Source organism: Sylvia atricapilla, chromosome 7, assembly GCF_009819655.1.
Source record: "Sylvia atricapilla isolate bSylAtr1 chromosome 7, bSylAtr1.pri, whole genome shotgun sequence".
Taxonomy (NCBI): Eukaryota; Metazoa; Chordata; class Aves; order Passeriformes; family Sylviidae; genus Sylvia; species Sylvia atricapilla.
The window spans coordinates 33,045,241-33,070,451 of NC_089146.1; the positions used below are offsets into that span (position 1 = coordinate 33,045,241).

At 42.6% G+C, this 25,211-nt stretch overlaps 1 protein-coding gene across 2 annotated transcripts in view; it reads right to left on the reverse strand.

Annotated features, from left to right (window-relative positions):
• NXPH2 (neurexophilin 2) overlaps positions 1 to 24,930 on the reverse strand; it is a 35,182-nt gene extending 10,252 nt beyond the window's left edge. The window contains exons 1-2 of one of the 2 annotated variants that reach the window (XR_010744033.1): positions 24,632 to 24,930; positions 11,939 to 13,216 (exon numbers count right to left, since the gene is read on the reverse strand). Coding sequence is in view for 1 of the 2 variants with exons in the window: in XM_066323171.1 (XP_066179268.1) it covers positions 24,632 to 24,685 (54 nt within the window). In the remaining variant the exon portion in view is untranslated. Of the gene's footprint in view, positions 1 to 11,938; positions 13,217 to 24,631 lie in introns of those variants that run through there. The other variant, XM_066323171.1, reaches the window with a different exon arrangement.
• Between the last annotated feature and the right edge of the window lie 281 nt (positions 24,931 to 25,211).

A 25,211-nucleotide genomic window follows, 5' to 3' on the forward strand; every position in this document is an offset into this window, starting at 1 on the left:
AAAAATATCAAGATACAGTAGATACAGAAAGCTGATATTAATATTAGCACCAAATAACCCCCACTGATTACCAAGTGGCTTTTTCAGCCATTCTGGAAAATGTGCATTCTTTCTGTGCATTCTCTTGAAATTCAGGCTGAATTCTCACAATCTATTTTGTGCTGAGCTTCACTGGTGCTATGGACACATGTACTGTCTTATGGGACTGAGATGTGTTTTCAGGGGGGAAATCTGGCATTTAGTCCTTTTAGACATTTAGAAGACAATCCTATTCACCTGGAAACCCTGTGAGATGTGCCAGGTGTTTTCCATCTACACTGAAGTTGTGCTGCTTGCAGGTGCAGCTCATGGAGTCATTTATATTGGAAAAGACTAAAGATCATCGAGTCCAACCATTGATCTGGCACTGCCAAGTTCCACTAAACCCTGTCCCTAAAACCCACAGCAGCTTGCAGGACCAACCCCACAAAGGGACACTGAGCCCCTCTGCCAAGCCGGCACCTGCTGAACTTTACAGTTAATCATTTCCCCTCCTGCTTATTTCCTTTAATGCCTGGGAGATTTCGCTTTACGTTTGCCGGGATCAGTTCATTAAAATACTAATTTCCAGCGGTAATTATCTGTGTGTGTGAGCGCTGCCGGTGGAGCCGGTGCTAGCGCCGATCTGCTCTGAGCTGCAGGAGACTTCCCAGATGCTCAGGTCCCTGGAAGCTCCGGGCAGGAGTCACCGTGGTGCTCAGCTGGAGCCTGCCTGGCAAAGATTTCTGCGAGGGAAAAGGTTTTAAGAATCGTAGTTAACCATGGAGGCTGTTTTGTGTGGCAGGGAAAGCGCGTGACTAGAAAACTGCTGCATCTGTTAGAAATAAACCTGACTTTGCTGAAGTTGTCAGGAGGTTTTTTTATGCCTTGTAAAGTTTAAATTAAAAATCAATTATGGAAGAGCCCTTAATCTCCTCTCCGGAGTTGTTTCATGTTTGGATGTGAACTCTGAGACCCCGCTGACCTCCCTCAGTGTTAAATGTGACACAGCAAAGGCTGGCTTTTCTCTCTCCCCACTCATGTGCAATTATTCAATTTTTTACTGCATTATGAAGAGGAGAGTTTTAATAATCGAACCAGATTAAAAGAATGAAAGGATGCTTCTGACGAGCTAGAAACAGAGAGAAGCCGTGCATTTCTAGCAGATTTCAAGCTCTGTATTAATACAATGAGTAAGAGATGATTAACAAAGAAAAATATTACAGTTATCTACTCCCTTTGAGAGCTTAACTAATGAACCTCTACCAGCTGCTCTTGAAAAATCAGTAACACTATCACTATCAATTTCAAGACAAAGCACAGCTGACAGATGTTTGAAGTGATAAATCAGGCTGCACAAGGATTAAAATAACAAGCCCCAAATGGCCTTTAAAAGACAAAGGTGCTGCAGTGAACTATTTTCAGCCACTTTGGATCCTGGCAAAAGTTAGATCACTGATACAATTATCTTGCAAAACAGTAATGACTGAAGTAATATGTTATGAAAAATCTAACAATGGTGATACTTGAGCCAGGCTTTTGAAAAGAACAGGTTTGATAGTCATTTGTGTTTTTAATGGCAGAACTGAGAATGCCGTGCTTCCCTGAATACTACTTCTGGGAATGAGTGATGAAAAGTGAGCACTGGGCTGAAGCATTAAATGTAACTGAATTGCATTCTTGTACATTTTAATTAATCTTTTTTTAAAGTAAGAAGTTACATTTTAATAGGCAATGAACACCATTATTTAAATCAAGCAGAAGATTTTTTGTGTTGCTTCACTGCAGGCTGCATTTTCTAACAACCTGCTGGTGACGTGATGGAGATAAAGATCCCGCTCCTGGAGAACAGCGTCTGTGCTCCCACTGCCTTTAACGGGAGACAACTGCAGCCAGGGGAGAGTGACCAGAAACAAAGCCCAAGTTTCTGGACGTCGCCCCAGCTTTCACAGTTTAGTGCATCTTGTCAGAATGTGCACCCAGCTGAGGGTTGGGAAGGAAACGCTCTGTTTAAGGCATTAAAAGATGTTTTTCTGGAACTACTCTTGGCTCAGGCAGGGTCACCACAGAGCTCAGTGTGGAAAGCTCCCAGTGGAAAAGAGCTGCCCTAAGTGCTTTCAGCACTGACATCTCAGGAAAGCTGTGGTCACCCCAAGTTCCTGGGCAAGCTCCTGCTACAGAACCAGTTAACTGGGGTTATCCAGAGACTCTTGAACTCCTCCTGAATCCTCCTGCTGTTTTTGAAGCAAGCACGTGGATGTGTCCAAGAGTCCATCAGCTGGGCAGGGACGGAGATAGGCTAATACTCTCAGGTTAAAAGCTTTCTCTTCCAGAGAACACTTCTGTTGTTTGTTCTTCAGGGATGACGTTTCTCCCTGGCAGCCCTGCTGCCCACACGGGCTGTGTCATTAATGCACCCTGAGCAGCACGGTCAGACCCAAGCTCTGGGAGCTGCTCAGTGCATTTGTGGCATCTCCCTAAGAAAAAATACTTCTGCTTCAAAGCTTTGTGACAGAAACACGAGGGATGTGCAGGGGCAGGGTTGGTGCTGGCACAGAGGACTCTCTGCTGCTCAAACAGTGCCCGGTGGTGTGGATCAGGCTGCCCAGGGAGCACAGCAGGGGTTGAGGCTGCTCTGGAACTGTAGCCCAAGGATGTGAGGGTCACACACTGCGGAGAAGATCCTCCACTGAATCTTTTCAGTAAGACAGAGGCCCAGGAAAAGCCTGGCAGTGTCACAGCACCACCCTAGGGCTGGACCAAAACCTGTCCCTTGCTGGGCAAGCCCTTTCTCACTGCCTTTCCCCACACGCTCCAGATGGCAGCACAGGTTTGGGATGAAGGCCAGGCTGAGGGTTGTCCTCCTCCCCACCATGCAGCCAGTGTGGAAGTTGGGGCTGTGCTGGAGCTGCCTGTCCCCACGCCTTGCTCACAGCTTGTGTCCTCCCTGCTGAATGCGTGGAAGGCCACAGCAGTTTTCTAAATTAAATTAAAATTCTTTTTCCTTTTCAAAGCACTTAGCTTGAGGTAGCACACTCAGGCATTTGGAGATATTTCATTGCTGCCTACACACAGGCATGCATGCTGCTTTCCTAAATGAATTACTCTCTTAAAGAAGAGAAAATCATTGACTGAGGCTGCCTGATTATTAAGTTCTAAGGTGAAACAATATTAGCTTTTGCCTGCCATGAGCCAGCCACGCCTGCATTGTGTTCTTCATAATGGTGTACTAACAGTGACTCCATACTGTAAGGTCCTATTTAAACCAAATTTTAATCCCTTTTGATTTATTCAGCCATTTTTTATGTCCCCAAGAATAGGAAAATCAGATTTTTTTTTTTTAGAAAAAACAGAATGACAGGTTTAAGAACTTTGAAAACGACAAGGTTCAAATTTGAAATCCAGTCACCATGTAAGTTTTAACAGGGCTTAATCAGAAGTTGGTCAGTCATCTGCCCTGATAAAATAAATCCATTACTTGTGTTTAACAAAGGGAGATGAGTTTGACACCTAAATCGCCTGGAAGAATGTCACAACATGTGCCTGGTTTGTTCCCTTGCAGGAATTTACCAAGATAATTAATATTTAAGATCTTTGTAAATGCACCGTAAGATCAGAAAGAGGATTTGAAGACAGAAAGGCTTAGATCAGATGAAAATGTTACATTCTAGCACAATAGGAGTTAATACAAATTGCTGTCATTTGCATGCAAAAATATAATTTCAAACCTATTTGCTCCACATCTGTATCAAACAAGAAGGGAGCAAATTCAACACATCTTTACATCTTCCAATCTTTCTTTTACTGTGAATTACAGTGTACATAACCCCCAGTGTTAATTTGGTCTCATTTCACTATGCATTTGATGTATTCCAATTGGCATATAAAAAATAACATTTCCAGGTTGTGTAAAAGAACTGTACTAGCAGGGTGCTTGCAGTTGGTGAAACAAGCCCTGACAGCAGATAAATCATCCAGGGGTGCTGGGGGTGAGGGGATTGACACTTCAGCATGAGGCTTTTAAGGCACACGTGTCTGAAACATATACCCCAGAAAATGCACAATCTTAGAAACAGGGCAGGGGCAAGTGTCCTCTCTGGAGGCACACTAGTGGTGTTTTACAGGAAAGGCTGTATAAAAAGCATAATCTGAAAAAAATCTTTCCTGTGTTAGCACAAATAATGCAAACTGGAATGCGAGTATCAGTGGATCCAGCCAGCTGGATCCCAAACCTGCAAAACCCCCAAAGGCCTGAACCTGAGGTCAGTTTAGATAAGTCCTCAGTGAGAAATCTCAGCTCTGTTGGCTTGTCTGTCTTCACTTACAGCAGACTTTTTTCCCCCTCCTCAAAAGTTTAGATAATCACAGAATCACAGAATGGTTTGGACTGGAAGGGATTTTAAAGATCATCTTGTTCCAACCCCCAGCCATGGGCAGGGACACCTTCAGCCAGGAAGGTTCCATGGATACTCCTATCCAAATTCCCCTAACAACGCCTTTGGCTTTTCCTTGCTCCAGGACTTGACCATGCAGGGTAACAAAACCAAAGTGTTCTTTAAACACCTCTGTTTTCAGATTTCTTTTGGGGTTATTCTTTTTTTCAGCTGACCAGTCTTGACCTCCCTGACAAATAATGAATTTGCTTCCAAAACAGACTTTGCTAATTTAAGATTTACTCTGAAAATTCCTAATTTGCAGCAGTCAGTTCTCACTACTGCACTACTATTCTCACTACTATTTAAAAAGTTGAATAAACCAGTTCAGAAGGACCCAAAATTGCTAATAAGCCTTATAATCACTGCTTAATTCACACACTGACTGAACAGGACAAAGTGAGGTGTTTTCCATTAAACTGTCAAATTCTGAGTCTGTGTGAGAAAACTAAGCACTGGTCATGAATAGGTTTGGGAATGAGTGCCAACAAGTAATCTCAAACCCCAAACATTCAGGGGTTAGGAAGAGCAGGGTTTTAGAACAAGAGATGTGAGATGTGAGCTGATAAAGGGAAGCTACAAGAACTGATGGTGTGTAAGTGATGCCAGGCTCCAAAAGTCACGCAATTCTTCTTGTTCCTAGTGCGTGTTTTCCCACAGATTGTGGAGATCAAAGAAGGAAACAAATCTAAATTTAACTGCCTAGACCAAAGCTGGTAATAAGTGTATGACAGACATAAAAGCAACTCTGCTGCAAATGTTTTAAACTGTCTCCTGTGGATACAAAAGGTGGTTCTACAGGGACAGGAAGTAATTCCCTGCATTAAAATTTAATGTGTTGCCCTATGTGATCAATTACAAAGCTGTAAATATGTATGTGCATGACTGAATCAGTAATAAAAATGTGATTTTATAAGCCTCTGAGTCTCCATGATCAGGCCAATAAACTTGTTACATCAAATTACACCACAGCTTCTGATACCTACAGGAGTGCCAGTTCTTGTGACGAACCATTTCAGGAAGGACTTGTCTGCCTGTCCTACCTGCCTGTGATGCTGCGGGGATAAGGATAAATGGAGCACAGCCCCGTGCCACTTCCCTGTGTGCCTCGATCACCCACTGGTACAAACCTGATCCGGACCAGTCACAACCATCAAATTCACCAGAGTATATGTAAGGTAATGTATATGTAATCTGCTACACATTCTGGCTTCAGAAATTGGTAAATAAATCTGTTTTCCCCATTCTTCTTAGCTGGATTTGAGGCTGGGAACCTTCCAGTTCCATCTGAAGCAGAGCAGCTTCTCCTGTCCACAAGGCAAGCATGGAGGAGAGCAGGATGGCTGCACTCAGTGAGAAACAAGGATTTTTATCACCCACCTTCAGGGAACAAGGAGCTTGATTATGTTACTTCATGGAACAGAGCGAGTACTTCCACCTCATGCTCCAGAAAAGAAGAATCTCAGCAGATCTTTGTTCACCCAGCAAAGGGCTACACCTCATTAGTGCAGATAAGTTGTATGTCTTGTAAGATAACCTCTGGTTTGACTCTGCTCAAAATTCTGCAAAAATTCTGACAGCTGAACACGGATCAAAATGACTAAAAACTTCCGATGTGCAGATCACTGCTGCTCAGTACTTGGGAGGAGATACCTTCTCTGGAGTGCCACCACATGCTTCACTTGGCTGCTTTTCTCTCTCTCCACGGTCACTACATGGGACAAACAGGTTGGAGGGAGAGGAAGGGTCATTACACGCCTGGTTTGCTCCTCTCTCTGGTTTGGGATGCTGCTTCCCTGGTCTCGTGGCTGGGCTGTGATGCTCCCACCACTGTGTGGAAGTACTAAAAGGTCAGATCAGGTCTGATGTTCTACATTTAGAGATGTGATTTCCTCTACAGTAAGTCCAAAGTTAATGCACTACACCTGGGTAATTTTTCTGTAAAATAGTCTTACATTTTGCATGACTGTACAAGGAAAATATTCCTTACCAGAAATCAGACCCATGCAGGAGTTTCAGTAGGAAGTAGCAGGGAAGCACATTGGCTGCAGCTTTAACTTCTGTCTGATAGCTACAGACTAGGAACATGCTAATAACTGAGAGGTGTGATTGTGGCAAAAGTGAATTGTAGCCCCAGCTAGTCCTGAGAGAGTATCCTCTGTTACAGAGAATAGCAAACCACCTTCGCCTTTGGCTTTAATGATTTATATTATGTGGTAAGTGAATGAACAAATTACACGCTGTTTTTATTGCTCCACCCATGTCCTCAACTGAGCATTTCTTATTTCTTTTATCCTTCGGCTAACATCACAATTAAACTTTGGTACATGGTCTGAGAATTGATAAAAAACCTTCTCAGCTGTTCTGCGCAAAACACTTCTTACAGAACCATTCCCTTCCTGATTTCCTTCACGCATGTATTATTTACAGAGCAAAAAACTAAAGGGAACCTACAAAAAGAGTGAAAAGCAGGGCCTTACTTGCTCCCAGTAGTGAAGAAATGTAGTGTTAAGACTTGAAACACATTTCCAATTTTCTGTGTTCTACCATGGTCTCTAAACAGCGCATTATCTCGCACACCAGATGTGCGGCTGTATCTAGGAACTACAGGGTGCGATAACTATGGAATTTCAGCCTTATTTCTCCTTTTATGTTTTAAGTCAAATCCTTATTCTGGTTTGAATTTTAGGTTTTTCCTTGTTTTTTTGCATGCTTTGTGGGGTGGGAGAGAAGTGGGGACTTCACTGTTCAATTATAGTAATGGAAAAAGGAAATCACATGGGATGGAGTGTTTTAACTTTACAACACAAGAGCAATCAACATCCACACCTCTAGCTTTATTGAAATTGGTGGAAAATTGGACTATAGAAACAAGTTAATAAACACTTAAGTGAAATTTGCTCACAAGTCAGCAATCTCTTGGCTGCATCTGGAACTGAAATAGAGAGATCTTGAAAGTTATTTGAACCACTGTCAAGTGCTATTCTGAAAATACTACTTGGATATTAAGTAATTTGAACATATTACAATAAATGTTACTCTTATATTACTAAGAGGTTTCTTTTTATTGTCATAACAAAAATAATAACCATAATGATAATGATGACAATAATAATTGTACTGCTCTGTCTCAAGTGGGAGGTGGTGACCTCGTGAAGGAGTCAGATGGTGCTGCAAACGCCTGCTTTTCATGTATGAGTAGCTGCCCTGGAAACAGAGGACATAAAACTTTGCACCAGGATGAATATAAAACCTGGATGCAGCATGCTGATTTTCTGGGATGTTAATAGTATTTGGGAGCTGGAAGGTGGAATATCAGCTCAAGAGAAAAGAGAGGTCACAGAGAGAGAAAACGAGTTTTATTCTTCAAGGCACATTTTTGCCTTGCTGTTTCTCCAGGAAGGTTCCTGAGCCTGCCAGCAGTCACAGGGCACTCCTTGGATTCCAAGGAAGGTTTCTGTGGGCTCTGACAACACCTGAACAGCAACGTGGTGCTGTTGTTCCTTGGCTGTGAGCATGGTTTCCCTGGAAGCTGACAGGGGTAGGTTCCTCACAGGATCAAATGACTGCTCACCTCTCAAGGAGCTGAGCCTGATGTACAGTGCTTGCAGTCATCCACAAACAAATGAGCTAATTAATTTTTTTTTTTGTGCTCTGGTATACTGCATAGTCCAATTAAATTGCTAAGCCAATCATCTTGAAATAAATCAACCATATTGTTACATAATTCTTTTTAACAAACAGAGACATCATTATAAGAACTAGGTTCTAAGGGTGCCAGATGCTCCTAAACAGGGAGTCTAATTTATTTCATTGATTTTAGGAAGCAACCCACTCATGTGTGATAGCTTTTGTCATCCAAAATGCTAATTCTTGTCTGAGTTTAAAGTAGATTTCTGTCTTTCTCATCCATAAATGAGAGCACAGAAGAGCTAAATATGGGCCCTCTTTAATTCCCCGTCATACAACCACATAAAAATCTTGTCCCAAAGCACTGAATAAATGTCCTTTTAAAAACAGCTAATAGGACTGCAATAGAAAAGAGGCCAAAACCATTTCTCAAAATGATTGTACCCAAGATGAAGCAAAAACATCTGATCACTGAAAACAAAGGGTTTGCTGAAGAAAGAGCACCCGCTGAAAGGTTAGCATCACGTAATGGGAAAAACGGGATGGACTGGGCTCCTGGGCAGCCCACAGTGCTGCTCAACAATTATGCTCAACCTTAGAGCAGAGCAGAGCAGCCTGGCAGAGGGCTCAGAGGCTCTGTCAGACTGGGGAAACCTCGTTCCCTCTGTAGAAAACAAACAAACAAACAAAAAAGGATTATGTGCTTTGGATTTGATTAACATTTCAAGGATACTATTAAGGGAGATGGGCAGCAGAGATGTTCCCTTCAACACCGCCAGTGACGCAGGCTCCTCCAGAGGAGAGCAGAATGCAACATCTAACCCTGCACTCAAGCAAGCCTCTTTCTATCTTTTTGCCCTTGCTTAATGCTTCTTTTGCTCCCAGAGAGAAGATTATAGGAAACAAAAAAACCCCCGTGTTGGTTGTTTTTTTCTGATGTATCCATTGGAGTATTGAGTGACTCATGCAGAAGGCAAGGTAGGCAAAGCAGCTTTGGTTGGCAGCCTTCTCCTAACCCACCTCCAAGGGTTTCCTGAAGAAATCTTTCTGGACCATTAATAAGATGCACAACAGCACTGAGGAGAAATGGGCATTACTGAATATTTTCTGTGCACCAGTGCTTACCATTCTGACTTGTTCCTGTTTATTCTGGATCACAACAAAACAGCCTTGCTTTGTATTTTCACTTGGCCAGTGATGATTGAAAGTGATTTTTCTAGATAAAAGCTGAAGAAAAAACACCCGTGGTTTCCATTTGGACATTAGAAGGTTGATGTGTTTTGCTGTCACATTCTATTTTTAAATGCATGACACTGCACAGGTGTTCAGACTCCAAATCCTCAGCGAAATCTGTCATCTCTCTGCAGCTTGTCACTACATCAGCTCACAGACTGAGGGGAGAATGAAGTTCCTGTACAGCAGAAAACTGCAAGTGCTCAACTGTATTTAATGATAATTTCTTTCCATAGCTGAAAAATATCCCTACATCTGATAATTTTTTCAGGTGTTATAACTACTTTGAGGTTCATTTGCCTATCCAGAATTTCTTAAATTATTTTTCTACAAGCCCTCAATGTGTAGGACACAAACTAACATTAAAAATGTGAATCATTTTTGCAGAAGCAAAAGCTGTTGGTCAGAGTCAAAGACCAATCTGGAGTTTTACCTCTGTGCTTGCTCTCCATAAAACTCTGACTGAATTCAGAAGGATGAGCATTACACATCTTCTCCCTTAAGCATGTATTATTTCTGTATCTGTAGGCATTGCTAAAATGTAACACAGCAAAGAATTTAATAATCAGTATTTTAAGAAAACCATTCTTGAGTTTTTCATTAGAAAAAGGATGGGGCTAACCCACACTAATGCTGTTCTCCAAATTTTTGTTGAATCTCATACCCTGCTAATGTAGAACACTATCCCATGTTCAAACTGTAGGGAAAGGTGAGGAATGAAGCAGCTCTTACAGGACTGCTCCAGTCACCAAGGAAGTGCCCGTCTCTGCCCCACCCTGGCATCCTTGTCCACAAGGAACATTTCCTTCTGCCTCTGTGGGGCAGTGGAAGACCAAGCTCAAGACCTGCCCTCTAAGTAAAGCTTAGATCTCCTAAAGAGACCTGAAGGAACTGTCCACATCCGTCTAGTGAAGTTAGAGACAAAACTGTGAATGAAAACTATTCCTTTGTAGATGATTATTTAAATTTTGGCTCGATGATAATTCAGCATCCATCACTAAACAAAACCAATGGCGCCTGTCTCAGTGATATCATCGAATTCCAAGGAATCCATTCGGCTCTTGCACAGCTAATTCAAGTCCTCTGAAGTTTTATTTTGTTCCCTACACAATCCCTACTATTAGTCAGAGAGAGCAAGGAATTGGGGTCCCCTGAGCAACCTGAACCCAAACCTGGCCCAGAGGGTGGGTGCCATTCAAGTGTGCTAAAAGAGCCAGCTGATGTTATTGTGGGGCTGTTCACCATTGGGTTTGAAAGGTTTTGAGGACTGGGAGAGGACCCTGACAATCAGGAAAGACCCAAACCACAGCAACTGTTTTCAAAAAGGCTAAAAAACAATCTAGGAGATTACCAGCTGCTCAGACTCACTTCAGCCCCCTGGGAAATCAAGGAGCATATCCTTTCTAAAGTCTGACATGGTAAGGAAGGGGAAGATGATGACTGGGAATAGACAACGTAGATTAATCATGGATTTACTAAATTTACCATGATTGACTAAATTGGTTGCCAAAAATTTCTCAAAAAACTAGACCTGTGGATGAGGAGAGAGAAGAGGAACATCACCTGCTTTGTCCAGGGTTTTGACACAGCCTCCCAAGCACTTCTGTCCCCAAGTTGGGATGCTGGTGCCTTGATGAGGGGACAGCTGAGTGAAAAGCAGTTGGACTGAGGCTCAGAAGGCAGTGGTTCATGAGTCACACTCTAAGCAGACATCAGGAGCAAGGGAGGGTCTTGTTCTCTTGTAAGACTGCAGAGTAAATTCACAGATGGACTTTGAATCACTCTGTCCATAATCACCAACCCTACTGAAGAGATTTGACGTAGCTGCTGGAAATCACAGTATAACAGAATAACTCCCCCTGGAAACTAATCTTCCCAAAGATGATTTAAACAATCTTGTTTGCTTCAGATTTCATTAAAAAGTTATTTTCAAAATATATTGTTGACAGTTGTTGATGTTGAACCAAAGGTGATTATATGAATTCAAGGCTTTGATTGGCATTTAATTGAATTCAGCAATATTTTCCCCTTGTTTCTAATGTACACGTTTCTTGAAACAAGTCATATTTGTATTGCGCGGTAAACTTAAAGGACAGAATTCATCTGGTAGCTTCCCAGGATGTTGTCTTACATATGCATACTGAATATGGCACAGGATGCTTGGCAATACATCCAGGACTGCTTCCTATTTGAGCTGTCAGGAAGACAGTGCATTTCGGGAATAGATAGCTCAAAAGCATTTTGAATAAAACAGGGTTTTTTTTTTTTGGCCTGGTGGGTTTCAAAATATCACGGAGCAGACATGCACTTAGCACCACGTGAAAGAAGAATTTAATCTCACATGTTAATTTATGAGATTTGTATTTATATTTAATGAGACTAAAATATTCTGTCTCCTAAATATTATTGTTATTATAAATAATACTACTATTTATATTAAGGAGACTAAACCCCCTTTTTAACCCTGTGATCTCCCGGTTTAATCTTTCACCCTTCACTTGGATGTAGCACCCACAGACCCCACTGCTTTAAGGATTCCTACACACCACAGAGAGGGCTCAACCCGTTGGCCCCAGAATCATGAAATTAGCAACCAGATCAGAAAGAAAGAGACAATTATGGGCTTTTATGAATCACATCAATCACTTAGATTTATTCATATTATCTTACAGAAGATTAATAGATATGTAGAACATTAATATACTTCTACAGCAGTGCAATTTATAAAGGGAAAAAAAAAAAACTTTTTCTAAAAGCTGTGATGCAATCTGCTATTAACATTTTGCTGAGGGAGGATGAGACTGTTAAACTATTCACCTTGCAAACACTACTTAAAATTGACAAAGTACAGCCTAGGAAGGTTATTCTGTATCTTATCCTCCAGGGTCAATAATTCTACACTTGGAGCTTTCTCTGAACTGATTTGTCTATATTTCAGATAGGAACACACTTTGATGTTCCTAACCAAATTGGTGCATTTCCCCCACACGTTTATTGTTCTTATTTCTAACTGCTGAAAGAAAAACTAGCACCTTCTCTAGCTCTTAATGGAAAGCTTATCTATTAAAGATGATGACTTGTATAAGAAAAGGTGGTGGTTCCAGGCAAAAGGACTATTTTACAGACTACTCTAAATGTATTTCTTTCAGTAATAGGAAATTTGAAGCAATATCAGGTTTATATCAACAGAACATGTGATTCTTTAATAGCATCTTTCAAGAGAAGCTTTCCTTACACACTGACAGCTACAAAGGTTTTCACTGCTTGCCAACAAATGTATCCCTTGGGAATTCATGAGATATTTCTTTAATAGGAAATTAAGGACTGAGCGAAACATTTAGGTGTACAATCTGTTTATCTGTATTTCCTGCTGGTATTTTTCTTTTCAGACACTATCAGTTTTACTCAAGAGCACTGACACCCCTGAAGAACTTGCAGTGGAAATACTTCATGAGGAGACTGGTAATGTTTCTGGTAGATACAAGAATGTTCTCCCTAAGCTCTGAGCTGACCAAAACCTTCCAGCTGTATTCATCCTCCTCTTCGTGGCTGTGCCTGTGAGCTCATGCATGGTGCTAATACAGTCACGTAGTTCACATCTTCAGAATATCCACAGAGCACACACAGTGTCCCATCCTCAGGGGCTGGCTGCAGATGTCCAGGAAAAACCCAACCTGTCTACATCACATGCCCATAAAACAAAACAAGGCAGTGAAAGCATCACAATTTGAAGTAGAAAAAAGATTCCAAGAGAATTATTCAGAATATAATGTCTTCCTCCTGAATCGAGCCCATTTTCTTAATCTGAGAAATTGCCATATTCTCCAAGACTTCTCTGTGTTAGGGTTAAAAGATACTGTCTAAGCAAATTGGGTCAGCACATATCTTTCCAGTAAGGTGTTCTGTGAAAACCAACAAGAAAGAGGCAAGGGAAAAAAAAAAAAAAAGGTAAATTACTCCAAACACTCAGAATCAGAAGAAAAGATCAATAAAGAGGCAAAACTTGCTGTGACTCACAAGTGCTAATGTTGCAGATCTTTGAGGAAAAGGAGCCCAGGAACAGGCAAATAATTCATCCTGAACAAAGTGTCTCAAGAGTGCTAGAAAAGAAGATAGCTAAGCATAAAGTGAAGGAATTGAGAAAACTTTGTGCATAGTATTAGGAAAAACTAAACAACATGATAGCATCAGCTGTGAGATTTCCTAGGGATTATCATGGGACCTTCTAAAAACCACTAAGGAAGAGCACTAGGAAGTGTTTATCGTCAGCAATCCTACATCACAGGAAGGTATTGGGTAGCTTTCCAGGGATCCAGCTGATAAGGAGAACAACAAAAGCAGGGAGAGTGACAGACAGCAAATGCAGTTCCTGCCCAGTTTCATAACTGGTGCCTAAATCTATAATCACACAGTAAGACACATGACCCAAGCGGTCCTTACATTTTAAGACTGCAAATTCCCTTCAATTTGCACACCTCACCAGGCACCCAAGCTGCTAATCCATGGATGGGCTCTTCCAGAATACACCCCAGGCATTCCTTCCTTGATTTCTGTTGAAGGATACTTCCACACATCTTTGACTAAGGTTGCAGAAAGAGGAAAAAAATGCTTGCAGTGATGCTTCCACCATGCTTCATTTTCTATTGTCTCTTTGCAGGAGCAAGGACATCCTCAGGTAAGTGCAGGGACAGTCACTTTCCTGCTCTCACTGAATTTGTACATATTCCACCTCCCACCCAAATAAATGAACATATTGGTACCTATTGTGTCTCTTCAAGGTAAATCCGAGCAGTTTTCAGTCCCGCTGAGGGCAGGGACTGAGCACCCTGCTGTGGAATACTGTCTCCCCTGATAAATCTGATACTGTCTTGAGAGATCCAAGCTCATTTTCCCTTCTGCCATCGTAACCATGGGATAAGCACTGACTTATTTGTGCAAAGAGTATGGAGATACCACCTGTATATTCATTACTCACTAAAAGCTATTCTTTTCTACCTATTCTATTCTTTTTTTATTAAATACTGCTCTACCTTAAGCCACCCACCTACCTTTAAAAAGCCTGCTAGTCCAAGTGGAAGCAGGCATGCCTGCAATCCCTGTTCTGGAGCTTTCCTTCTGCATGGAGAGCTGGCTGAATCTCATTCTCAGGAACCAGACACAATCTGCAGGTGTTTAATTCAGAGTCATGATATCGATAACCTCTGTATTATCTTTTAATGACTGGATTTTCCAGAAGCGTGTGTAGAAAACTCCTGACCACATTTAGTCAAGATGTTATTCTCAAATGGAAGAAACAAGGAAAATAACCCAAACAAACCAACTGAATTTATGTAGGTTTTCTTGCCCCCACTAAAATTGATCACTGCTCCTTTTCCAGGTGAGTATTTTGAGGATGAGTCAGAACTGAACAAATTTTACAACAGCCCATGTTTCATTTACAGCCAAGGAAAGATTACAAGCTCTTCTGCAGCCTCTACATGTCTGTCCACAACACCAAAATGTGGACACCCCGGGACATCCTGGGGGACTTCTGATTGCTCTGCAGGTGGGTTTTGGCTTTCAACCTTGTTTCTGCTTCAAATGCTATTTTAGCCCATTTCTTAAGAAAATCAAACTTCCTGTGATGCTGTTGCCTATCACTGAAAGAACTATTCAACCATTCTGTGCTCTTTGGTTGGATCAGAGCTGGTGATCCCAAGGATAATTAAATTTCTGTTAGATAATTGCAGTGGATGAGAAAGGAATAGGGACATAGGGCACATGTTCAGCAGGCTTTATTAATAACTGATCACAGACTGAGTTTATGTCAATACTCCCTGAAAGCACAGAAGGATTTCACTGGTGTAGGACAAGTCAGTCAATGACTACTGAGCTGTAATATCAGGACTGCAGTTTCAACATCTAAAAAGAAAAAAATTTCCATCTCCCTGACAGTTACTGAAAAAATTTAAAAATAAATCTAGTAGTTACTCTGGATAGACAAGACAATCCAATCTATTGAAACACAGGAAAGATACAATAGCCATTATATTTATATTTGTCCCCATATTAATCTTATTATTCCACCAAAAATATAACTGTGCTGTTCATTGAAAGAATATGCAAACTCACCAAAAGGCAAATTTCTGCAGAATGGTGTCCTTAGTCAGCAGAGATACAAAGTTTGCTATTTTAAATTTATTCTTTCCTCCATTGTTCAACACCAAGGATTAAAAACAGCAACATTGAACCCTCAGTCTATGCAAGCAGAGTAACAGATCCCATCCAATACCTACAAAAATGTTTGTTGAATAAAATATGGAGTTTGAATTCCCTGGTTACTGCAGTGTTAGGCTGCCCATTGCTGATAACACATAGGTCACACGTGTCTGAACGAAAGGATTATGGGGTGAACACCATAAAATGGATCTGAGTTTGAGGTATGTCATGTTTGTTCATCCTTACATTTAGAGGCATTTTATTTAATTTAAATCAAATAGGTCCTAACTCAACAATGCATTTATCCCCCTGTCAGACACTCAAGATATTGGTATTATTTTAAGCTAGCTTTGCTTGGTGCCAGAAACTGGATACTGAATTCTAGTCAGAAGAAAAATGAGAAAAGACTTGGAGAGTGAGATGGATGAGAATGGCTTTCCCACTCTTTAAGAACTTTAGGGAAAGACATTAACCGTGATTTCACCAAAACTGATATTAAAAAAAAAAAAAAAAAAAAACAAAACCACAAAACCCCAAACCAAAAAACCTGGGAACATGGGTTCCAGGGGGAAGGAGAAAAAGCATAAAAAAACTAAACCCCTTCTGTGCCTCAGGATGGTAATGTGGTAGAAATGCAGTTGGTTGCATCTCTTGGATCAAAGTTTTACACAACACAGCTCACTGCCACAATAAGACCTTCACAGGCAGAGGGAGTCCCTACACAGAGGGGGAAAATATGCTTTTTAAAAACAAATGCTTTTTAGGGCAGAATCTACAACATCTACAGTTCCATAAGAATTGCTCCTTAAAAACCAATCCTCACATCATATTCCAGTCATGTGCTTTGGAAGCGGATATCCACTCAGACTTGGAATTGTGACAAATGAGTTAAAAAGTGGACAATTTGAAATGGAAACACTCTGGAAATACATTATACAACCTAAGACCCAAAGCTGATAAACCTTTGGATTGATTTGCTACCAGAGAGCTTGGACAGAAGCCATCCACAAGGGGCAAACAGATAACCACTGGATTCTGGAAAGGTAGCTCTAACAATTTATTTCCTCAAAAAAAATTAAGAAAATTTTTTTTAATTTTTTTTTTAATTAATTTAAAAATTTTGAAGCTGAGTAGTAGAAAGGAAGGCAGTTGTTCTGCCTGCTCTTGGGCTGCTGTACTTTGGATCGAGGGGCATGTCCAGGAGGAAGAGGAAAGGAAGGAAGCTGCTGGTTCTCCCAGAGGAACTGAGCATCCTCTGCTTGGAAAAAAAACTTCGGGAAGATGGAGTACGGAGGGAGAGAGAATCAGAGGGAGCAAGCAGGCAGCTCACAGCAGAATGCAGCTTAGAAAAGCTCCCTAGAGAGTCAGAAACTTCTTCACAGCAGTGAGCAGACCCAAGCCAGGGGAAGGCAAAGAAGACTGATGGATTTGTCATTCAGCACAAAAGACAGTGCAGTTTGACTCAGAATTAACTCAAAAAATGGATGTTTCCAGCACTGGAAGAGTAATTAGATGTCTGGAAACCGACACAGCAGCTCAGCAGAGGGCGGCAGCAGAAGCTGGCACACAACTGCAGCTGTACCACAGGATTTGTCCCAGCCCCACAAGGAGTTTAGCATCAGTCTTTTTCTTGCCTGGAATGGTAACAGACCTGAAAGGAGTCAATGGGCAAAATTGAATCGGTTTCAAAAAAGACTGAGGTGGTCAAACACCGAATTTAAAGTGCCCCGATAAGTCAGTGGTGCCACAGTAACATTATCTACTGCGAATCTTTCCACCAAGGTGATTAGCATTTTGTTAGTTTAATGAGTGGAAAACACCGAAGGCTTTAACCCTCTCCCTGGCACTCTGCTCCAGAAAATGAAGGACGGGGCTTCACTCCTGCCTTGGTCCAAACGACACCACTCCAAAAATGCCCCTGTTGTCAGCCAGTTAAGATCAGATTCAGCAGCTCTTTGCCTTGGTGTGGAGATGGGCCATGGAAAGAGAGACTCAGCTATGCAGAATATTCTGGTCTACTGGGGTGAAGATTAAAAATTTGCCTCTAAGCTCTGTTTTATGTCTTTAGTTTCCCAAATAACGATGACACACATGTAAACACATCTTGACTATGAAGTGCCACGAACTCCAATTACAGTGCACTATAAAATTACTGTTATGTGCCTATTTCTGTACTACAATTTCAGAAGTTTTCTTATAGGAACCACCCATCTGCCTGGGTCAAGGAAAAAATTCAACTTGGGAACACCTTGCCTAGGTTTAGGCTCCTAATGGCAGAGAAACACAAGTAACAGCTACAGTCAAAGGACTGAGAACAAACCACTGCCAATGAGACCTTTAAATTCCCACTGGGAACAGGAATTCCAACTTCCCAAACACGTTATGAACAACAGAATCAACCAGCAGGTGCTTGTGAGGAGAAGAAAGGCAGCACTGAAGGACAAAACACTTCAAGGTCCCGTATTTCACCCACCTGGGTTTCATGCACAAGTAGAGCTCTGTTACTGTGGGAATATTCCTGGTCATTGTCAGTCTGTCTTTCTCTGCCTGTAGGAACTTCTCAGGCTGATTCCACCTGCCCACGGGGCTGGTTTACAACCATCATCTTTCTCTCCCTCATATTCACCTCTTATTCCCTCAGCTAAGTCTCAGGGCTTTTTTCCTCCAGGTCAGCCTCAAGCACAGCCAGCTCCTTCTCCATTAGACCCCCTTAAATCTACTTAATAGCAGAACAAATACAGAAGCACTTCTATGCACAGTGTTTTATTTTCCTAGGCAATGGGTAAAGTAAGATGAAATTAAGGTTGTGTTTATTCTGGTGATTGATGGTATTAGAAATACCTGGTCATCACCTAAAACAAGTACTATAATGTCAAGAAATTCACAATTGATGATAAACATAAACCAAACACGCTGGACCTGGAGAAGCAGAATGAGGGCTTCTGGAGTAGCCTCAAATCTATACTGTAATGACACAATAACCATAATTGGCCCCAATGCACATAAAACCTGATTTTAGAGACATTAGATTCTTCACTTTATTTTTTTTATTTCTCCCTATTCTTTCATTTTCACTTTCCAGCTAATAATAGCTTCTATTACTACCAGTCATTTGGAACAAAGAGAAAACCTATCTCAAGAAATACAGCTCTTACAGCTCTTTAAATCTACCTTAAATTATAGTTGATTGTTCCAATTCTATATTTACAGTAAGCACTGCCATTCCAGGGAGAGCAGAGCATCACACCAGCCCTGAAATCCCTGCTGCAAAGACAAAACTACTCAGTCTTAACTGCTGCCCCAACTTCACAGCCCTTCATCTCCTCCCCACTCCTAATTTGTACCCTTGAACCTCTGTGTTAACTGCAACTGAGCTTAGGGCCGACACAGAACACCAGCCCACAAGGAGATTCCCAACAGGAAAGGAATTAACATTGTTTTCCAAGTCCTGACCTGCAGAGCGGACTTACCTCACAGTGGTGATGCTCTGCTGGAAGCAAAAACTGCCTAGCAGGTTCACCCCATGTTTTCATGCTGATTGATCCTTTAAGTACCTAAATACACTACACAAACTGAAGCTACAAAACCAGTGGGAAATTGAGTGAATGGAAACATAATGGGAAGGATGAATGGGGTCGGGGAAATAAACATATTTAAGACTCAAAGTGAAAGGCCAAAGCCGCCTCAAAATAGGGGTGGTTTTGGAAGTCAAGTTCAGGATGAATTTATAATAGCCACGTGAATGGGAACTTCCACCCTCCTGTTTTCCAGTTCTGCTAGATTTGATCTAGCAAAGATTTTACAGCCGGTGTTTGTGCTTTATAACGGGTACAGCAAAGCGGTGTGTTAAAGTGGGCAAAAATCAGGACACGAAGACAGATTAACATAGCAAATGGACTGTCCTGTTAAATGTGTAGCACAAACCCGAAAAAAACCCTTCCTTTTCCCGTCCTTGTCTCTGGTTTTGATATACTGACAAATCGGTGTGAAAGATCCAAAGGTACAGGCTTCTCTGAGCACCCGACCAGCTCACTCTGTTTCTGATGCAGTCCTCACCTATGGAATCTCAGCTTTTGTCTTAAAACCATTCAGCACAGAGTAACACTGACCTTTCCTCACTGCAGCTCTTTACCAGAAGTGCTCAAGAATCACCGTGTGTCTTATTCAACACTTGGATCACAGAAAGGTCAACACCTCACCCACAGACCACAAGCAAATTTGCTGGCACCCCAATGCAAATTTCCCAAGCAGCTCTTGCTTCTCTTTGTACAGTTTTATTTGTGAAGTGTTGACTAAGGGTAAAAGTTTTAACAGTGAAGGAATTTGGTGTACCCAGGGCAGAGTTGCACCTCTGTGATGCTCTAATGTCCAGGTCAGCGGGTGATTTCTGCTGCTCCCTTTCAGCTCCCCTCCCTGAGTTCCCTTCTTGCAGAAACCAAAGCACAGGAGGAAAACCAGAAAGGTGGGAATGATGAGTGTCCTATTTTAGCACTGGAGCTTCACTGGTGGGGCTTCACCACTCTTTCCGTTTCACTTCCCTGTCTGTTACACTTCCAGCACAGCTCTGACATCTCTCAAAGTGCTTTACAATGGCAGGAAAATTCTTTGTGTGTTACAGATGGAAAGTTTGAGACTTTGATTTTATGTGCCCCGGGCATCTTGTGGCCTACTGAACATGAATCAAACAAGTCTTGCTGTACAGATTTTAAACAGGATCTGTAATCTTTCTGTGCCCTGGTCAACCTACAAATAAACTGAAAAATATCAGTTACCAGTTTCAGGGAGCTAGGTCAGAAGATGTGGTGTAAGGACAAGTTGAGTTGTGAACCTCCTGTGTAAACTAAGCCTGGCCTCATCCACCTTAAGACACAACTCCTTATTCAGAGTAATAAATTCTCCATCTGCTGAAAACAGCATTTGTTGATCTGTCTTTAGCTCCAAATTACCTGCAGTTCTTGGGTTACCTACATTACTTTATTACACAAGGAAACATAGGCTTAATGCCTACAGCATCAGAAAAAAAACCCCAAAAAACACCAAAAAACCAAAACCAACAAAACACCAAAAAACCCACCACAACAAAAGAAGCCAAAAAAACCCCAAAGAAAGTCAAATGAAAGGTTGGGTGCAATACATTTTATGACAAAGTTCTCCCTGAAATTAAGAGAGGATGGAATTTCATCTCTGCACTTCAAGATGACCAGAGGGAAGCATTTACCTTTCTGAAATGGTGCTGAGAGTCTTGAATGGTGCCTATTTCTGATTCTCACTGCAAGGGCATGCTACCTGGACCACATTTGCAAGGCTATGGAGACAAAATTAAAGTAGCCAGAAGGAAGAAGACAAAATTAAAATGGCCACATCTCTGTGTTTCTGCACCTCACAGGATATGCATAGTTTTAATGGAAAGGCAGCTTTAGCTCAGCTTTTAATATATTTCTTCTTATGAAGCAGTACCTTGTACTACAGCAAATATTCTTTCAATCTCAAGTTGCTAAGAACCTTAAATTCTGTTAAAAAAACCCCAAACCTCTGTTAAAAATCTCATTTCATTGTCAAAAACTGTCTTGGCTGTAGTTAATTTCAGGCCTTGAAATTCCAAGACAAACAAACTGTCATTGAAATTTCACTCATGTCAAATGCTATACTTCAAACTCGGTGGAGAAAAATCTTAAATTAACAACCTTTCTCCTTCTTTTCCACATTATTTCTCATCTATATAAACAGTGTTGGGGGAAAAAAATCAACTGCTTTTAAGGGTTTGTAAAATGATTGATTCCTAGATTTCTAATGCAGTAACAACTCTGCCCAATGCTAATGTTAGAAGAGAGTTTATTGATAGAATACTGAAGCAACTTTGAGTACAAGCACTGGAAAATGCTGCTGTGGTCCTTTTTTAATTTCAGACCACAGAGATGCAAGAATAAACCAATAGTCAGTGCCTGATTACCCTACAGAAGCACAGGTCCTGCCTGGGAGTGTGTGTGACTACACCTTGCCTACACAAAGGGATAGTGACAGCTTTTCTTTCTTTCCCCCCCAAGAAGAATTTTTTAAAATGACAAACTCATATTCACAGGGAAGCAGAAGAAGCTCCCCCCAACCCTCCCTTAGAGGCATTCAAACCTGACTTAACAAAACCCTAGCAGGGATTCTATAAACTGCATTATCCTTATGCTTTGCTCACTTCAATTCTCAACATGCAGAACTCCATTACTTCCGAAGAGATAACTAACAGGGCATTCAGCAATTATGTGACAATTGGAAAAGCTTACTGAAAATTAACAGCAAAGCAAGAGGACCTATTAATAATAACACAACACAGCAATTTTTCATCTTCTTATCAATAGCAGCCCAGACATGCACTGACTGTATATTGCAAATTGTTGTTTTGTTCCATATTGTCAACAGAAGGTAAACCTGGCTTTAAAAATTAATGTATTTATATAGGAGCAAGTTAGCACCTTAACCTGACTCAATAGCAGCCTTCCTTACTGCTTAATACATCCAAATATGCAAAATATGTGCTATTGCTGCATGCAGACTGGTACCTCACCTATTAATCCAAATAATAATCTAGAAGCATGTCACAAAAATACACCTATGCTGTCTTAAAAGTCCTAAACACAAACTTCTGACTGAACAATGTTAGATACAGCATAAGAAGAATCATCTAACACTGCCTTCAGAAATTCAGTGAGACACTCTGCCATAATCTCCTCAAATTTGTGAAGTTTCACATGGATTTCATCCTAATTTATGCATCTTTAAGAAGTAGGTAAGTAGACAGCACACTTTGGTATTTCAAAGGCAAGACAGCATTTGAAGTTCAACCTATTAAAATAAAAACCACTTCTCCCTTCATTGAAATGCAGTGCCAAAATATTTCTCACTCCAAGGCCTCTGATTTTATTAAAAATTAAGATAGCCCCATCAGGAAGGGTTTGATGATAGCATTTCTGATTTGCTAAAATGCTGCTGTATTGCAATACTGAAATCCAGGATTTTTTTTTTTTTTCCCCCCTTAGGTGAAACACTGAGCCTTTACTGTAGTATTAATATTACCCACATCGATTTTTGATTAAGGAAGGAAAGAAAAAGTCAAGAATCAGTAACACAAATACCTCCCTTCTAAACCTGCTAATCAGATTCCAGGAAGCCACCAGTCCCTCCAAATTCTGGCTAGAGAACAAAGAGTAGCACAGACTTGCATTCAGTGCATTACCACCAACATCAAATATTTCTTAATCTATAATAAGCTGTAACTTTAACCAGATGTTCTGCTAACAGCACGCCAAAATGCATTTACACAACTTTTTAGCAATAGGTTAGCATTAAAAGGTACACCTAAAACACCTGAAAAATCTCACACATTGTATTTTTGCTTTACTTTATTATTCAAATTAACTGATATAAAACTAATTGACTCCAAAACCTTGTTGGTTTGTACCTAAAGAATGCAGAAAAAAATGAATCCTCCTGGGTGAGCTGAGTGCCACATCCACCTGAGAGCTTGCAGTGGCTATTTATGATTTTTGTTTGATTAAAGGCAGCAACTCTGCTTCATTTAGCCAACCTTCACTCACAGCAAGCAACTTTCCCAACATCATCCATAAAACACTGCATAACAAACCCCATCCCTGATGGTACAAGTTGCAATTGATCCCTTTAGTAGCTCTTAAAAAATTAAAAAAAAAATAAAAAGGAAGAAAAAGGGAGGGTGTGAGTGAGTGAGAGAGAGAGGTTGCAGGTGTGAGGAAGGAGTTTGTATTTAGTCCCCTTCTGCGCAGCAACTTTGCAATCCATTTGCTGCTCTCCATTCCCATCCCTCACCCCTTCGCGCTGTTTAGTTGGAAACTAGGCTGCAAGAATGTGAAGAATGTAAACAGCCTTTTATTGTCCAAAAGGATGGGAGTGTGAAAGAAATGTGCGCCTTATCGCAGGGCTGCAGCTCGCTACTTCATTGCTATGATAAAGTGCTGGAGCAAAAAACATTACACGACAAGCACAATCCAAAACCGGATTAGAATTTGACATAAGCTTCCTCAAAAACTAATCAATCACCTCACGCTGTAATACTAGACTCCAGTTCTTAAGGAGGGTGTTTAATCCCTTCAAGGTTTATTACACACTCCCTATTGACTACTTCGTGACAAACTTTCGCGTCCAAGGCGGCTGGGGAAGAAGAGAGGCAGAACTTTTGCAGCAGGAGGTACTGACGAGAATAACACCAAAACTCCTCCCAAAACAGCAAACGCAGTTAAAACCTTTTCGAAATAAAAGTGAAGACGGCCAGACCCTTTTGCAAATACATTTTTTTTTTCCTCTTTATGACCTCTCCCGCCTCATGAACGCGAGCATCAATCCACTCGCTCCCTACCATGGAGCGAGGCACTGGGCGGGCGTGGGAGAAGTTGAGCTCCTCGCCCGTCTCCAGCCGCACTCCTCGCCTCGCCTCCCTCCCTTCAGAGCTCCGGATTTCGCACTCTGCATCTCACCTTGCCGCCACGTCAGTCCCCGCATTCCCCCACCGCATGCAGCGGAATATTCAGCATAACACCGGCGTGTCCTACAGTTTCCGATAAAAATTGAGGAAACATCTGGGGCGCGCTGCAGCAAGCCCAAACTAACGGGGGAGCTTCCCGAGCGTAGGGGACTCTACCTGCACACCCAGCTAGGTCTTGCAGGCGAAAAAAAAAATGCGCTTGAAAACTTTCCGGGAGCGGGAAGTCTCGGCGATGCTGGGCACACACACACACACATCCCTCCCCATCCCTGTTTTCCAGCTCCGCGGCGGCTCCCGGCACATCCCGGCCCCCGGGGCCGCGCCGCGCTCGGGCACGCCGGAGTCCCGCATCCCCAAACGGGGCGAACAGAAACAAACCCGCTTCGTTAAAATAAAAAAAGAAAAAAAAAGATTTTTTTAAAAAAAATTTAAAAAAATAAAGAAGGAAAAAGAGAAAACCAAGACTATGTTAGGGGCTGAGGGAGGCAGGTTTGGGGGGGCTGCTCGGAGCCGGGCTCCAGAGCGCACCGCGCCCGCCGCGCTCCCCGGAGCGAAGGCAGCGGTGTCCCCAAACCCCCCGTGAGAGTCCGGGGCCGCGGGGACGGAGACTTACGAGCTGGAGGACGCCCTGGACCACGACGAGGGGCAGGGGCTGCAGGGGCACCATCCTGGCTGCCGGTCTAGGCGGCGACTCCCCCGGCGCGGGTCTCGCTCATCGCCGCTCCGGGAGGAGGACGGGGGGCAGGACCGAGCGCAGGGACACGCCGCCCGCCGTCCCCGCTCACGGGGCGCTGCCAGGCAGCGGCCAGAGCCCGGCACTGCCGCGGCGCTCGGCTCGGCGCCGCTCGGCTCCGCGGGCGGCCATGGCGGGCGGGAGGCGGGCTGAGGCGGGCGGGAGGCGGCGGCGCTGGCCGGCTCCCCCCGCGGGGCACGGCGGGGCCCCTCACGGCCCGCGGCCCGGCGCCCTCACGGGAGGGCCGCTCGGCGCCGGAGGGAGCCCCCGGGCCGAGGGGAGCGGGGCCGGGGGCGGCGCGTCCCCGCCCGGCTCGGAGCGGACCCCGCTGCCCCGGGCGGGGCGGCCCGGCCCTCACGGCAAGTTTAAAGAGGCGGCGGCCCCTCCTCCGCCCGCGGCCGCCCAGCCGAGCCGGGCTGCGCCGCTGGGAGCCGCCCTGGGCTGCTCGGCCCCGCCGCCG